The 18,186-nt window shown below is 48.0% G+C and overlaps 1 protein-coding gene across 1 annotated transcript; it reads right to left on the reverse strand.

Annotated features, from left to right (window-relative positions):
* Nucleotides 1–424: 424 nt before the first annotated feature.
* Nucleotides 425–2,122, reverse strand: LOC147971435 (uncharacterized). The gene has a single exon (XM_087522778.1). It carries the CDS (start codon nt 1,667–1,669, stop codon nt 830–832), a length of 840 nt encoding a protein of 279 aa, XP_087378904.1. The 5' UTR covers nt 1,670–2,122; the 3' UTR covers nt 425–829.
* Nucleotides 2,123–18,186: the final 16,064 nt, after the last annotated feature.

Here is an 18,186-nt window from a genome sequence, read left to right on the forward strand (position 1 = left end):
GGGTTATGTACATCGAACCTGCCCGTCAGTTACATGTTTGCTGCTGCTAATCAAACAGGTGTTTTCCTTTCCTTTTTTTAAAAAGTATGGATCTAAAGAATCTTAAACACAATCTAGGAGAGCAATGGCAGTAGACTTGTTCAAGTGAAATATGCAATAAAGTTGTCCATACAAACTACTCCCTCTGTTCACTATTATAAGATGTTCTAACTTTTTTCTGATTCGGATGTATATAGACGCATTTTAGTGTGTTTGTTCACTCATTTTAATCCATAGGTACTCCATATTGAAATATCTAAGACATCTTATAATTGTGGACGGAGGGAGTAGTATACAAGACTTGCCTGTCTTTCTTCAAATTAAATTGGTCACAATTTTATAATTCATCTTTTCTATCCTCACAAACTGATAGTATGTTATGGCGCTGCTAGAAGGAGGGCGCGAGAGGGCCGGCCCGGGGCCTTTTGCCCACGGCCGGGCAAGATGGAAGGGATTTCCTTCTTAATTCTTGCTTGATTAGATTGATACATCTCCTCTCTTTATATAGAGAGGTTTACTTGACTCCCAAGCAAGGCTTACTTGACCCCTAAGCAAGCAACCCTTATCTCTAATTAACCCTAAGACTAACGGGCTATACCGCCAGCCCAGGCCATTAGGCCCATTACGTACTCTAACACTACACCCCACCTGGACATGCAGATTGTCCTCGAACTGCAGCCTAACCAACTTATAACCATGACTCGACGCAACACATACCTAACACCTAAAAACAAGCCTTTTACATCTCGGCTTGTTTTATTACTCTCAACCTGAAATGGACTGGGATGATTTATTTTGGACCTCTTAACAAAAAGTGGATACCATCCGCACGTCGGACGTGCACGTGTACAGCCACCTGGATCCCATGGACACCATCTGGACAAAGGAGTGCATGTGTATGGCCACCTGGAAGTGGTCGCAAGAGCGACCAGCAGAGGCGCCCTCGCGGCGGCCGGTGGCGGAATGTAGTGGTGCTACGCGGTGCGCTCCTGTCGGTGACACCATGCCTTCTCCCTGCCGGACGGCTGTTGGTCGGCACCGCACATAGAAGAGTGGAGGGCTGTCGATGGAGAATGGCGAGGAGGGGTGCGCCTCCCGAACCGCCGATGTCGCAGACTTTGAGGGCGCTGTCCGTGGGGAAAATAGCATGCCCAAGATCCCCGGCGCAGTGGACGAGATCGAGGTCCTTTGCGCAGCGAAGCGCAACTGGGAGGAGCGGCAGCTGCAGACCAAGCAACTCCCGCACACGCCGACGCGCTAGGAGGCCGCGTGCAGTAGCCTGCAGCCTCACCGCCGCCGACACATGGCGGGTAGTGATCCAAGCTGCAAGCGGTGACGGCGACGGCGGGAACTTGATCTGCTGGATGGGGACGCCCTGGGGAAGTGGTGATGGCGACGGCAGGAACTTGATCTGGTGGATCGGGACTCCCATCGGCGCGGTCGATGCGGGGCCGGAGCTGACCTGGGATGGTTGCTGCAGTTGCAGCGGCTGCTGCGGCGGAGGTCGCCAGGAGCGGTGGCTGCCACTGCAGCCAGGGCGGAGCGGTGGCTGCCACTGCAGCCAAGGCGAGGCGGTGGTGGCGGTGGATAGCAGCTGCTGCAGCGGCCCGGTGAGCGCGGCGGAGGCCATCTAGTGCAGCGGCTGCCACGGCAGCCAGGACGGGGCGGTGGTGGTGGTGGATGGCAGCTGCAGCGGCTGCTGCAGCCCGGCGGAGGCCGCCTGGTGCGGTGGCTGCCACGGCAGCCAGGACGGGGCGGTGGATGGCAGTTGCAGCGGCAGCCCGGCGAGCGCGGCGGGGGACGCCTGGTGCGGTGGCAGCCACGGCGGCGCGGTAGCGGTGATGGGCGGCGCAACCGGGTGCGGCCCGTAGGACCCGGCCAAGAACAGGCGGATCTCCTGGACCGCCTGTGTTAGGTCCCGCAGTGCCCCGGACACCTCCTCCGGGGTGAGGACGACAGGAGAGGGCGCAACGGAGAATCCCAATGCGGGCAGGAGTGGGGCGACGGTCGTGGTGGTCGCCTCCGACGAGGTGACCGGCAGCGGAAGAGACGGGTTGGGCGGCGGTGAAGACATGATCGAACCGAAGCTAGCTGATACCAAATTGTTATGGCGCTGCTAGAAGGAGGGCGCGAGAGGGCCGGCCCAGGGCCTTTTGCCCACGGCCGGGCAAGATGGAAGGGATTTCCTTCTTAATTCTTGCTTGATTAGATTGATACATCTCTTCTCTTTATATAGAGAGGTTTACTTGACTCCCAAGCAAGGCTTACTTGACCCCTAAGTAAGCGACCCTTATCTCTAATTAACCCTAAGACTAATGGGCTATACCGCCAGCCCAGGCCATTAGGCCCATTACGTACTCTAACATAGTACTACATAACTTAAACAGATACCGAAAATTAATATGTATACCTAACTTATTTCAAGACAGAAAAAAGAAGTTAATGTCCAACGCACATTTTATACCTCATAGGTGGCAGCCCTTGTAATGTGCCACTTCCTCCTAATGACGATAGAGGGTAGGTGGCAGGTCGAATCTGGGTGGAAGGTCCCTAATTATCTTGTTTAAGTTGAAAAGTAGGAACGGGAATGTAACAGGATTTTTTTTTGTCCTATCCGAACCAAAAACTGAGATGGACAGTCCAGAAACTATCTTTTTTTTAGACAGTTTCGGAGCGGAAATGGATGCAGTTTATTTTAACTATTTCTTCAACTTTGTGTTTGCTGAAATAACTCTTCAAGAGGAAGAGACTCCTAGTCCAATATATTTTTTGTTTACAGACGAATAAAACTGGAAATTTTAAGAGTAGAGTATCAGTGTATCACATTAACCTCCAAAGTCAACCTGTTTAGAATTACAAACGACAATGTCAACCAGGAAGGTAAGTTGAGTTAAACTAAAGCATTCTATAGTAAACTACTTCCTCTGAAAAATAGCACACCATGTTAACCATCCCTGGCAGGCTCGGCTGGGCAGACAAAGAAAGACAAGCTAGCTCTAAACAAAAACAAATTGGCCATTTGAATTACAAGTTAGGTATGTACAATGCACCTGTCGGCCGGTGCTCAGTTTTTCAAGTTACCTGCTATGAAACCATTGTGGCTCTGGATCAAAAGAATCTTAAACACAATCTAGCAGAGCCTTGGGGACAATGCTTCATTAGATGAGACCCAAGATAACATTGGGACTTTGGAGGGCATCCTCACCATTTATTATCGAATACCCATGCTTTGGTACAGATAAAAAGAACTGTAAACTCTGCCCTGGCTGGAGCCACACCAACCATTGCTTCCAGGCTTCATCTACATATTGTGCCCTTTGACACCGCGCCAGCGAGCTCCGTTAACGCCTGTATCGTGCTCCTCCATATTTAATTTAACTTTTTAGATATTTCTAGAGGTGGGTACATTTGATTTAATATATTTAGGGTTGTGGGAGAGGAGTACATCAGATGACATAACATTACCATCACTACCGGCATAAATTTTCAGGTAGTAAAGTTATTACAATTTGGGTCATGTCCAATGACATGCAGTAAAAGTGTGTGACGAATGCATCTTTATCAGCACATCTGACCCCTTGTGAAATGATATCATCAATGGACTATGAGCGATGGCGCAGCAGCAGCAATCTAGTAATGGATTGTGAGCTATCTCGTAACGTGCTAAACCCAACAACACCCAAAAAGGCCAAGGAAGATACTCAGTGTAGCAATGGTGTTTTTGAATATGGGGGTTTATACAATCCAGTTAAATCATGTTGGTATTATTAAATTAGATTTACGCTTGAACTAATTCTGTAAAAAGCACTCAAAACCAACTAATCAAAAAATCACTCAAAACAAAAATCTATTAAACTATTGCAAACACCGTTGTTTTGAAGTTTTAGCTCGTGATGAACTATGTACTTTGCGATGAACCATCTATATCTTTCTTTATCTTTGTACGAAAGTTTGAGATTAAGAGGTTTTTTTGAATCAGGATTTCTATTTCTCAACCAAATCCTAAACCATTGGATCTATGCAGTGATTCATGCAGATTTTTTTTCCTTTTTGAGATTTCGAAAAGGAAAAAAGAAAAGAAAAATATCTTATGGTGATGTCAGCTGATTGAGAAATAGTCATTTCTTAATCGATTGAGATGTAGCCACACCCTTCTTTAATTAGTTGAAAGTTCTTTCCACAAACTTGATGAATGTAAAAACTTAAGTGTAGTACAAGGTTTGTGAACCCTGATCTCGCCCTTGAGAAAAAAAAAGGATGCCCGTGTCACTCCAGGAGGCGGCTTAGGCGAAACCCTAGCTGTTGCCTCTCCCTGTATCCTCCTTCCTCTTTCTCTCTCTTTCCGATCCCACCGGACAAGGCCACCGGCAAAGCCCAGCTGATGGACAGCTGCGGCGAGCTGGTCTCCATATCTTGCAATGGTTCTGTCATAGGTGGTCTCTTCATATCTTGTAATGGTTCTGTCATAGTTGTCTATGTCTTTTACTGCAACGCCCCAACCAAAGCCATCGGTTCCCGGCCGTTACGCCTAGCGGGATCTAGACTGGCCCCACAACGGGCTCCTAAAAAATAAGGAATTTATTTTTGATATTAGCAGTCTATCATTCCTATTAAGCAAAGATGTCACAATGGGCTTCCGGAAAAGAAGGAATTTGTTGATATGAGTAGTCTATCATTCCTATTAAGTCAGGATGTCACAATGGGCTACTGAAAAATAAGGAATTCCTTGTTTATATGAGTAGTCTATCATACATATTAAGTTAGGAACGTCCCCTCTTACCACACGTCTATGCGCACCAGTGTCAGCATCCACATCTGCCCATGCCGTGTGCCACGACGGGCCACATGCACCATGTACAAGTCTGTGCCGCTGATGAAGGAAATATGCCCTAGAGGCAATAATAAAGTTGTTATTTATATTTCCTTATATCATGATAAATGTTTATTATTCATGCTAGAATTGTATTAACCGGAAACTTAATACATGTGTGAATACATAGACAAACAGAGTGTCCCTAGTATGCCTCTACTTGACTAGCTCGTTAATCAAAGATGGTTAAGTTTCCTAGCCATGGACATGTGTTGTCATTTGATAAACGGGATCACATCGTTAGAGAATGATGTGATGGACAAGACCCATCCGTTAGCTTAGCATAATGATCGTTCAGTTTTATTTCTACTGACTATGAGATTATGCAACTCCCGAATACCGGAGGAACACCCTGTGTGCTATCAAACATCACAACGTAACTGGGTGATTATAAAGATGCTCTACAGGTGTCTCCGATGGTGTTTTTGTGGTTGGCATAGATCGAGATTAGGATTTGCCACTCCGTCTATCGGAGAGGTATCTCTGGGCCCTCTCGGTAATGTACATCACTATGAGCCTTGCAAGCAATGTGACTAATGAGTTAGTTGCGGGATGATACATTACGGAACGAGTAAAGAGACTTGCCGGTAACGAGATCGAATTAGGTATGATGATACCGACGATCGAATATCGGGCAAGTAACATACGATGACAAAGGGAACGACGTATGTTATTATGCGGTTTGACCGATAAAGATCTTCGTAGAATATGTAGAAGCCAATATGAGCATCCAGGTTCCGCTATTGGTTATTGACCGGAGATGTGTCTCGGTCATGTCTACATAGTTCTCGAACCCGTAGGGTCCGCACGCTTAACGTGCGATGACGATTTGTATTATGAGTTATGTGATTTGATGTACCGAAGGTTGTTTGGAGTCCCGGATGAGACCACAGACATGACGAAGAGTCTCGAAATGGTCCAGACATAAAGATCGATATATTGGAAGGCTATATTCGGACATCGGAAAGGTTCCGAGTGATTCGAGTATTTTTCGGAGTACTGGAGAGTTACGGAAATTCACCGGGAAAGTAATGGGCCTTAATGGGCCATACGGGAAAGGAGAGAAGGGCCTCAAGGGGTGGCTGCGGGCCCCCCCATGGGCTGGTGCGAATTGGACTAGGGAGGGGGCGGCGCCCCCCTCTTTCCTTCTCTCCCTCTTCCCCTTCCTTCTTCTCCTACTCCAACTAGGGAATGGGGGGAACCTACTCCTACTAGGAGTAGTAATCCCCCTTGGGGCACGCCATAGAGAGGGCCGGCCCTCCCCTCCTCCACTCCTTTATATACGGGGGAGGGGGGCACCCCATAGACACACAAGTTGACAGTTGTCTTAGCCGTGTGGTGCCCCCCTCCACAGATTTCTACCTCGGTCATATCGTTGCAGTGCTTAGGCGAAGCTCTGCGCCGGTAGCTTCATCATCACCATCACCATGCCATCGTGCTGACGCAACTCTCCCTCGACCTCAGCTGGATCTAGAGTTCGTGGGACGTCACCGAGCTGAACGTGTGCAGATCACGGAGGTGCCGTATCTTCGGTGCTAGGATCGGTCGGATCGTGAAGACGTACGACTACATCAACCGCGTTGTCATAACGCTTCCACTTACGGTCTACGAGGTTACGTGGACAACACTCTCCCCTCTCGTTGCTATGCATCACCTAGATGGATCTTGCGTGTGCGTAGGATTTTTTCTGAAATTACTGCGTTCCCCAACAACTAACCCACACAGGCCCATGTAACCAGAGGGTCAACTCTGATACTATTTGCAACGCTCCGGCCACGGCCACCGGTTCCCGGCTATTATGCATGACAGGATCTAGACTGGCCCCATAGACCAATCACTCGTGCACACCCGGGATCAACTTGCCAGTCGATCACACATCCTCAAATCTCTCCAAGCCAAGCATGCTTAACTTTGAGGTTCGTGCGAATGGGCTCCCGAAAAAGAAGTAATTCTTTGTTTATACGAGTAATCTATTATTCCTATTAAGCCACAATGTCACATGTACTCTGCTTGTTGATGATTCTAGCCTCCTCGCCTTGTATCAACTTCAATAAAATAGGGCGGCATGCATCTGAGAATGCAGAGGCCGGGAGGTTTATCCTTCCTTTTCCAAAAAAGGCTTATGACCTCTCAGTTTGAAATTTTTGAGCCTTTTATTGTGAGGCATTATTTCTTCAACTTTATGTGTGCTACAGTAATTCTTCAAGGGGAAGAGTTCCAATATTATTTTGTTTGGGAAGGAGTAAAACTGAAATTTTTAATAGTAGAATATCGGCGTCTCACATTCACTTCCAAAGTCAACCTGTATAGAATAACCAATTACAATGTCAAGTAGGTTAAGGGGTTAAACTAAAGCATTACATAGTAAACCATTTCATCTGAAAAGTACTCCCTCCGTTCCGAATTACGTGCCGCAGGTATGGATGTATCTAGATGTATTTTAGTTCTAGATACATCCATTTCTGCAACGAGTAATTTGGAACGGAGGGAGTAGCACACTATGTTAAGCATCCCTGGCAGGCTTAGCAGACAAAGAAATACAAGCTAGCTCTAACAAGATATGGATTACAACAAGTCATGCAGTACAATGTACCTGTCGGCCGGTGTTCAGTTTATCAAGCTACAAGGAATGGTTGGATGGCTGCTGCGATGAAATCATTCTGGCTCTGGATCAAAAGAATCTTAAACGCAATCTAGGAGAGCCTTGGGGACAATGCTTCACACAGAAGTATATGCTTCATTTTTTATTTAACATATGTAGGACTGTGGGAGAGTAAATCAGATGACATAACATCACCATCATTACGTGCAATTTCTTTTCAGGTAGTAAAGTTATTGCAATTCGGGTCCCCATTAGGTGATCCAATGATATGCAGTAAAAGTGTGTGACGAATATGCATCTTTGTCAGCACATCTGACCCCTTTGTGAAATGATATCACCTAATGGACTATGAGCTAGCTAGGGCACAGCAGCAGCATCAGCAATCTAGTCATGGATTATGAGCTATCTCGTAACGTGCTAAACCCATCAACATCCAGAAAAGCCAAGATACTCAGTGTAGCAATGGTGAAATAACATCACCATCCACATGTTTATATATAAAAAATGTATCTATCCAATAAGAGACAAAATCATAGAGCACTGATAGTGAAACAACAGTAAGTAAATCTGCAGACAGTATAACCCACTTGCATCTCTCTGTGCATTAGGTTCTATGGTGAACCTACTCAGTGGTGCCCTTGGGAGATGTTCAGCTTTGGGCTGTGACCCAATAAAGCAGCATATTTACCATTCCCAAAGGCCAAAACCGCTGCCTAACAGAGATCAGTTTCGTTTTACTAGACAGACAAAGCCATGGGAATCGTTTGAACGCCTTTTGTAGCCTTGATTGATGCTAGTTTGCTAGATCCCCTAAGCTAGCACGCCCCAGGGACAGTCAGGCAGACAGACAGTTAGCAAACAGGACACAGAAGTGACCGCTTGCATGTCCTCAGGATGTGCTGTTGCAAGGGTGCAGCAGCAAAGATGGTCATAGCGAATTTTGCCTCCTAATTACCAAAGAAAACAAAGTGAAAGAGAGAGAAAAAAATCATGGCACCGTCTAAAATGAGGAGTATAAGATATGTGGCAGAATGAGACACAAGGTTCAATCAGGGAGCCATGCCCACTGCGGATGCCACTGCCACACCAGACACAGGAAGCAGGGCATGTATGCCGCTGCTCCTTCTGCAATGTTTTCAGGGCTCAGTGCGTGCATGCACGTATGCATGGACCACATGCAGACACATACTGGTTGCAGGAGGCATGGATTGACAACACGCACTCAACTCATGGTGCCGGTCTCTTCTGCTTGGCCGCATTGGGAACAGATTGGTTTGGTCTGCAACTAGTAGACACTAAAACAGTGGGTGCAATGTATGTATGTTTCAGGCTCAGGCTGACGATTTGATTTGGGGCCGGGCATTGCCGATCGCTTTTTTCCCCTTGCAACTGAACCTCGATCTGCAACCGTGTCAATCAGGTATCAAGTGCAATGTACTTTCGGAGATCGATGCCGCGGCTCATCTGTAGCTAGTTCTTGTCTGAGATAGCTTCAACATTGTGTTACCAGGGACAGTATCTGACAGTTCTTCAGATGTAGCTTGAACAATGTGTTTACCAGGGACAGTATCTAACAGTTTTTCTGATATGGCATGGATTGGGAGTACTCAAATTCATCCGTTGTTACTTCAAATGCATGACCGTGGGCCTCTGGTGACCCATGCATATGCATGCACCTCAGAATCTACTACTCCTACCATGCATTTTTTTCTTTCTCAACTTTCTACACAAAGTAAAATGGAGAATAGTACGGTGGTGCAGTACGGTTGATGAGTGCAAAGTCAGAGTCTAATCACGCGTTATCAAATTGGTAAATGGTACGGTGGAGCACTTTATGCTGTGTGAGCCAAGTAAACTCAAAGCAACTCTTTTCATGAGAAATAAGGTAGTAACCAAGAAACCCCTTGGCTTCACTGATGAGCCAGTATAGCATCTTTGCAAGCCAGATCTTCAGGAACACTCCGGTAATAGTCACAGAAACAACAAAATATTTGTGGCTCTTAAAACAACAACGCCAAGATTGCCTTTTCGTGCATATGGGGCTCGCAGCCAATGATAATGGGGGGTGAGAATCAGCGAGCCTCAAGCAACTTACTTCTACTGTTTTTCCATCGAAAGGTCCGCTAATCGCAACTAATGATCTCAAGGGAATAACAAACATATGCATGCATCCTGTCGACATGGGAATGAATCATGCCTCCTAGGGAAAGTCTGTCTTCCATAATCTCATAAATCATATTCCCGCATATTTTTGTCCTCGGCCTGAATACTGGTTAACACATTAATTTCCAGGAATCCAGGATGACAAGGTTGGTTCAGAGGAAACCACAGAGCTGTACTGTAGCAGTTCAAATTTTAGAACTTTGAGTATACCAGTCCATACTGCAAAGTTCTAAAAGTTCTAAATTGCAATGCCGCAAAATATAGAAGCTGTGAATTCGGAATTTAATTTATTCAGGCCTATGGAATCCTCTAAATAAATCTGATGATCTCATGTTGGGTTTTAGGATAAATTGTCATACTCATCGATCAAATGCACCATTGATTCTCGTGTTAGCGCTGTAATTAACGCATTTATCAAACGACCCACAATGATACGCATATTTCCAATGAATTTTTGAAGAGTACTTTGCAGTGAGTTGAGTGGTTTAGATACTCCTAAATCCCAACTCATTATAACTTAGCATGAAGTACTTGTTAGACTGTATATATACATAGTCTGTGTATTAATATTGTAACATTGTATTGTACCTCTTGGTACCTCTATATAATGAAAGAGCCACACCCCGTTTAGGGTGTCGAGCAAGTTCCCAACATATTATGTTTTACATGGTATCAGACTAGGGTTTCGATGTCTTCCGCTGCTCCCGCCGCCACCGCTGGTGCGCCGAATTCCGTCGCTGCCACCGCCATCGCGCCGGCCCTCGCTCCTATGTCACCGTTCCTCGCTTCTCAACCCCTTGCGTCGGCCTACGGAGCCCTGCCGCCGACCGAGTCCCCGATCGGATCGAATCCGTCGGCCGACTCCTCTGCTGAGTTCGCTGCGCCGCCGTCTCATGGCGTTGCCGTGCAGCCGCCCTACGGCGTCGTCGCGCAGACGCCCGGTGGTGTCGCTCCTGCCTTGTATGGTGCGCCGCCGGCGGCCCAGGGCTCCCTTCAGCCGCCGCAGTCCTCCTGGCCCGTGCCGTCCTACGCGGCGCCGCATCATCACCAACCCTATGCGGCTCTCTCGTCACATCACCACGGGCCACCGTCGGCGCCGATCTACTCCGCGCTGCCACCGCAGCAGCACTTCCTGGCGCAGCCACCGCAGCCCTACGCGCCGTCGCCGCGCCAATCCTACCCCGCGCCGTCCGGGTTCGTGGCTGCACCGCCGCAACCATCCTACGGGTCCGCGGCGAACTACGGAGCCGACGCCCTTGTTCCCGGTGCTCCTGGCGTCTACTCGGCGGGTGCTCCTCATCTCGAGACAGCCCTGTCGATGGGTCTCTACGCGCCACCGACGCATGCTCACACCGCTCAGGTCACGGCGCCATCACCGTTTTACTTCTCGCATCTGCTGCCGGTGAAGCTCACGCCGGACAACTACCTGTCCTGGCGTGCCCAGGTGTTGCCTCTTCTGCGCAGTCGCTATCTGGAGGGCTATGTTGACGGATCCATCCCGTGTCCGCCCACTCATCACCCGGCGTATCATACATGGGTGGCCCAGGATCAGGCCATTCTCTTTGCCATCCAGTCCTCGCTCACTCCGAGCGTCTCGTCGCTGGTCATCTTCGCTGCTACATCCTGGGAGGTGTGGGCGGCGCTTCACACTAGCTTCGCCTCGCAGTCTCAGGCGCGTGCTCATTCTATACACACCGAGCTTGGTGAGACCAAGCTTGGTGACCTCAGCATCACGGACTACTTCAACAAGATGCGGGGTCTCGCCGACACATTGGCCTCGGTTGGCCAGTCTCTGCAGGATGAGGAGTTCACCACTTTCGTTCTTAACGGAGTCGACGATGATTATGACAATCTCGTTGAGAACGTCCATGGCCGTGTGTTACGGCATATCTCTCTCAAGGTAGTTTTGCTGATTGATGACAACATGTTTGCGGACTAATCTTATGCTTTGTATTATTCACAGATTCTCCCCTGGCACGAGACGCCTTCTTCCCCTCGAAGTGTATTTCAAGACGGTGTAGCTCTTTCGTTTCTTTCTCGGTGAACTAGTTGCGTAGAGGGCACCGTACTATCAAGAGGGGGTCCGTTGGGGTTTTGCATGGGTGGAATCATCACGTACACATCAGCTTCTCACCCTCCGAGCATTTTCTCTCCATTGAAGAGATCTCTCCTCTCTCTTCCTTGTCCTGGCTGGGTCAAAGCGGTAGTACCGCGCACCCAGCGGTAGTACCGCTGAGAAGCCACAAGCGGCAGTACCGCTCCGCAGCGGTAGTACCGCCCGTGGCTCCACAGCAGTAGTACCGCTGGGGACCTGGCACCTCCGCCTTGTCCTCAGCTTCTTTGAGAGATTTCTTCTCTCTCTCGCGCGCCCCAGTGGTAGTACCGCACTGCCAGCGGTACTACGGCCGAAGGGTCACAAGCGGCAGTACTGCTCCACAGCGGTACTACCGCCCTTGACCCCACTGTCGTAGTACCGCTGGGCAGTCTGGTTCCTACCGCCTCGATTTGAGAGGTCTTTTTCTTGTGTCGGATTTTGCGGCACTAGTCACGGTTGTAGTGGCGGTAGAATCGTTCCAGGAGCGGTAGTACCGCCCTACCACCGCGGTAGTACCGCATTTGGGTCCGTTCCCTACTTGTCTCCCCAGCGCGGCAGTACCGCTGGCTGGCACGGCAGTACCGTTGTCCTGGCGGTAGTACCGCCCCCTCTCAGCGGTAGTACCGCCCTGTGCGGGGCTGGTTGGTGGGGGGCAACGGGTTTGTTACCCCCACTATAAAAGGGAGTCCCCTTCTTCCTTCTCACCTACCTCTTCTCTCCCCCAAGCTCCATTTATTGCTCAAGCTCCATTAAATACTCCAAGCTTCATTTTCGCCCGATCTATCTCTCTAGCCAATCAAACTTGTTGATTTGCTCGGGAGTGGTTGAGAAGGCTCCGATCTACACTTCCACCAAGGGATTTTCGATTCCCCCACTCATCCCTAGCGGATCTTGTTACTCTTGGGTGTTTGAGCACCCTAGACGGTTGAGGTCACCTCGGAGCCATATTCCATTGTGGTGAAGCTTCATGGTCTTGTTGGGAGCCTCCGATTAAGTTGTGGAGATTGCCCCAACCTTGTTTGTAAAGGTTCGGTCGCCGCCTTCAAGGGCACCAATAGTGGAATCACGGCATCTCGCATTGTGTGAGGGTGTGAGGAGAATACGGTGGCCCTAGTGGCTTCTTGGGGAGCATTGTGCCTCCACACCGCTCCAACGGAGACGTACTTCCCCTCAAAAGGAAAGAACTTCGGTAACACATCCTCGTCTTCACCGGATCCACTCTTGGTTATCTCTTACCTTTACTTGTGCAAGCTCTTTAGTGTTTCTACCCTTGCTTGCTTGTATGCTTGTTGTTATTGCATCATATAGGTTGCTCACCTAGTTGCACATCTAGACAACCTACTTTGATGCAAAGTTTAATTTGGTAAAGAAAAGCTAAAAATTGGTAGTTGCCTATTCACCCCCCCCCTCTAGTCAACCATATCGATCCTTTCAATTGGTATCAGAGCATCGTCTCTTTATTAAGGACTTTACCGTCCAAAGAGTATGGTTGATACCGTAGACGCTGTGGAGGAACACTCCGGTGTGAATCCGATCTCGTCTACGGGAGATGGGGGAACTTCGGTCTCTCGTGAGGAGTTCAATGTGGCCTTGGAGACATTGAAAACCTCCATGACGACCGAAGTTGAAAGCATGTTTACTAAATTTCTTGAGGGGCTTAAACTATCCACCGCACCGTTGAAAGTGGGTGATCCCGCCAACAAGGTGTCGGATGGTATCCCCGACAAGGGGGAAGCTAGTAGTGAAAAGGCTCCTTCTTCTAGTGGCAAGAATGGCACCGGCATCTTTGCCCATGTGGAACCACCACTTGTTTATGGTGGACCGGTTCCTTCCACTCATTTGAATCATGCCGGTCCTCCCCCTAAGATTGTGAAAAATGAGGATTTTGATTCTTGGGTTTACCGCTTTAAACGTCATTTAAATCATGTGAACACTAACCTTTGGAGAATCATTGAAGAAGGTTTCTATCCACATGATCCGAGCAACTTCACTCCTCGAGAAGCCGCGGACAATCAATTCAATGAGAATGCTCTCTTCATCATTCAAGATGCAATTCCACCCGAAGACCTACCTCATCTTCGTCCCTTCGCCTTGGCCAAAGATGCATGGCATTGTGTCGTGTCTCTCTACCGGGGAAGCGCAAGCATTCAACGCTCCAATTATGAAGTGGTACAAGATGAGGCCAATGAGTTTTGCAATGAAGGAAGATGAAGAACCTCGTGAGCTTTATCGGAGAGTAACCAAACTCGCGGTCTCAATACGAGATCACGGGAGCAAGGACAGGGATGACAATTAGATCAAGCGCAAATTCCTCAAGGCAATGATGCCCTACCACAAGGCCATGTCCTCCGTCATTCATCAAAGACCGGACTTCCACACTTTGACCTCAAGCGAAGTGTTGGATGAGTTTGTGGCCATGAACATTTTGGACAAGACCGCCGACAATGCGGTGCTCCGTTCTCAACGGGCAAAGAAGCCTAACCTTGCATTGAAGGCCAAGCTCACCGTGGAAGAAGAAGAGGAAGAAGAGGAGAGCAACCCCGAAGATACAAAGTATGCATATCATGAACACATGGCACTTGCTTCAAGGCAATTTTGGAGCAAGAAAAACTCGAGGCCCAACTTTAGCAAAAACAACTCGAGTGGCACAAGGGGCAAGCAATGTGTAAGGACTTGCTACAATTGCGGCAACGTGAGTCATTTCGTTGCGGAATGCCCGTATGAGAAGAGGGAAGACAATGGTGGCAAACTCATCCGAAAGGACAAGGCCAAGTCGTTCCCCAACAAGAACAACTTCACCAAGAAGACTCCTCCCAAGGCTTTGGTTGTGCAAGAAGAGTACAATGAGGATGATGACGATGATGAAGATGATGAGTCGGTTGCCATGGCCTCCGTTGCCATTGCAACAACGTCACGGGTGTCTCTCTTCGACTCACCCAACGAGAGCATCACCGCCAAGTGCCTCATGGCTAAAGCCACCAACAAGGTAACCTCCAACATCAAAACTACCATCATTAATCATCCTTCCCCAACGGATAGCATTAATGAACTTGAGGGAGCTAATGTGGAGGCTAACGAGTTTGAGGCCTTTATGGGCAAACTCAAGGGAAAATCCAAGAAGCACTTTGTTGCTCTCTTGGAACAACTTGGTGAGGCCAATGACATGATCGAGGCTCACGAAGACACCATCTCTAAGATGGAAGGGCATAGTCGTGACTATGCCGATGAGATTTCGGATCTTTCCAATGCTCTTGAGGAAGAGCGTGGTCTTCCTTTGGCTCTTGAGGAGTCACACAACGTTGATCATGCTAAGTTAAAGAAAGATTATGATCATGCCCTCATTGTTTCTCGTGTGCTAAATTCCGAGAAGGCCAAACTCGGGGTTGATCTTGCTAGACTCAAAGAGGAGTTTGATATACTTGACAGGGCCCACAAGGCCTTGAAGGGTATTCACGCTAGTCTCAAGGAGTCTCATGATCAACTCCAAGTGAAGCTAACTAAGGAGAAAACAACTTTTCCTCATATGGTTTTAATTGATAATGCAAATGCTACTAACCCGTGTTGTGAGCATATACATCTTGTTGAGGAAAATGCTAAGTTGAAGGAGCAACTTGAGAGAGGTCTTGCAACTTGCATACAAGGCAAGAAGAACCTCAACGATCTCTTGATCAACCAAAAGGGAGGTGTGGCCAAGGAAGGGGTTGGGTACGTGCCCGACTCCAAGAACAAGAAGAAGAATGACAAGACCAAACGACCTCCTCCCCTCATGCAAACCTTTGTGAGGGAGGGAGAGAGTGCCCCCCAGAAGAAGAAGAAGAACAATGTCAAGAAGGGAAATGTCACCCCTCCCAACAAAGCCGGCGATTTTAATCCTTCTTATGTGTTATGCCATGCTAGTGATGGGCATGTTTATGCCAAATTTGTTGGTTCTCTTCATGAGTACATTGAATGGTCTATTTGGGTCCCTAAGACCCTTGTTACTAACATCAAAGGACCCATTACAAAATGGGTACCTAAAACCAAGCATTGATCTCTTGTAGGTGTTTGCTTCCAATGGTGGATCATGGTTGCTCGATAGCGGAGCTACAAATCATATGACCGGAAGCAAGGACTTGGTGGTGGACGTGCACAAAGTTCCATCTATGCCCACCAATGTCGAGTGGGGTGAAGCCTCATCCTCTAAGGTATTGGGACTTGGCAAGGTGGTCATCTCTCATGATCTCACAATCAAGAAGGTCATGCTTGTTGAGTCCCTTGCATACAATTTACTTTCCGTTCGTCAACTTGCAATCATGGGCTTTGCCACTTTCTTTGATATCGATACCGTGGCCCTCTTGTGGAGCAAGACTCTTAAAGTAGCTTTTGTTGGGCATGTCGAGAATGGTCTATATGTGATTAACTTTTTGGAGCGACCCACTAAGACCGCGACATGTCTAATGGCTAAAGTTGATGTGGGATGGCTTTGGCATCGCCGTTTATCCCATGTCAATATGAGATCTTTGCAAAGTCTCCTCAAGGGGGACCATGTCCGTGGACTAACGAATGTTAGTTTTGTTAAAGATCGTGCTTGCAGTGCCTGTATCGAAGGAAAGCTACATGAGAAGGCTCACCCTCCCACGACTATCATTTATTCAAAGAGGCCCTTGGAGCTCCTTCACATGGATCTTTTTGGGGCCACATCCTTCGATGGTCTTGGAGGTAGGAAGTATTCCTTGGTGATTGTAGATGACTACTCAAGGTACACGTGGGTGTATTTCTTCAAGAGGAAGAGCGAGACCCAACAAACCGTCATTGACTTTGCAAATGAAGCACAACGTCAACACAATGCAAAGATCTTGACAATAAGAAGTGACAACGGCACCGAGTTCAAGAACTACACCTTGGATGAGTTTCTTAGTGATGAGGGAATCAAGCATCAATATTCTGCACCATACACCCCTCAACAAAACGGTGTTGCGGAGAGGAAGAACCGGACGTTGATGGATGCGGCAAGGACCATGATGGCGGAGTTCAAGTCTCCGTACAACTTTTGGGCCGAAGCCATCAACACCGCGTGTCATGCATCCAATCGGCTCTACCTCCGCAAGGGCTTGAACAAGACTCCATATGAGATACTCACCGGTAACAAGCCCAACCTCAAGTACTTCCGGGTATTCGGGTGTAAGTGTTTCATTCTCAAGAAAGGTGTTCGGTTGTCTAAATTTGAGGCTAGAGCTTATGAGGGCATATTTGTTGGTTATGCTACAAACTCTCATGCTTACCGTGTCCTCAATAAATCCACGGGACTTATTGAGGAGACGTGTAACGTGGAGTTTGATGAGAATAACGGCTCCCAAGTGGAGCAAAGTGGCACTTGTGATGTAGGTGATGAAATTCCTCCTCAAGCCATAAGAAGAATGGGTGTTGGTTTCATCCTACCCATTGAGGAACCCCTTGTGGCCGAAGGAGAAGGACAATGCTCCACTCTAGTGGAGCCATCACCAACCCAAGGCCCACGCGCTTCCGAAGAACAAAGTGAAGGCCCTCAACCTCATGAACAAGACCAAGGGCAAGATCATACTCAAGACGGTGTTGACACACCAAGTGATACCCAAGGTCAAGTTCTCCCCCTCGAGCAAGTTCAAGATCAAGAACAAGTTCATGACGGCGCTCAAGATGATCAAGTAACCGCTCCTCAACTCTCCACCGAGGAGGAATTAGAGCGTCGTGCCGCCAAGGTTGCTTCCAAGCTCTCCACCAAGGATCATCTCATGATGAATGTGCTTGGAAGCTTAAGAAAGGGGGTAAGCACTCGTAGACAATTAGCAAATTATTGTGAGCATCACGCGTTTGTCTCTTGTGTGGAACCCCACAAGGTCTATGAGGCGCTAGAAGATCCGGATTGGCTCAATGCCATGCACGAAGAACTCAACAACTTCGAGCGCAACAAAGTGTGGAGATTGGTGCCAAGGCCAACGGGGAACCACAATGTCATTGGAACCAAGTGGATATTCAAGAACAAGCAAGATGCACATGGGATTATCATTCGCAACAAGGCTCGTTTGGTAGCACAAGGCTACTCCCAAGTCGAGGGTATCGACTACGGTGAAACCTTTGCTCCCGTTGCTCGTCTTGAATCCATTCTCATGTTGATTGCATATGCTTCTCATCATAACTTTAAGTTACAAAAATGGATGTGAAGAGTGCTTTTCTTAACGGTCCCATTAATGAATTGGTTTACGTCAAGCAACCCCCGGGTTCGAGGATCCCTACTTTCCCGATCATGTGTATCAACTCGATAAGGCACTCTATGGCCTTAAACAAGCCCCATGTGCGTGGTATGACCACCTTACCGAGTTGTTACAAGACCGTGGTTTTGAAGTTGGGCTAATCGACCCCACTCTTTTTACTAAGAAGGTCAAAGGGGAGTTGTTTGTG

The sequence above is a fragment of the Triticum urartu genome, chromosome 5A (assembly GCF_056163025.1).
Source record: "Triticum urartu cultivar PI428250 chromosome 5A, HENAU_Tu73, whole genome shotgun sequence".
NCBI classification, from domain to species: domain Eukaryota; kingdom Viridiplantae; phylum Streptophyta; class Magnoliopsida; order Poales; family Poaceae; genus Triticum; species Triticum urartu.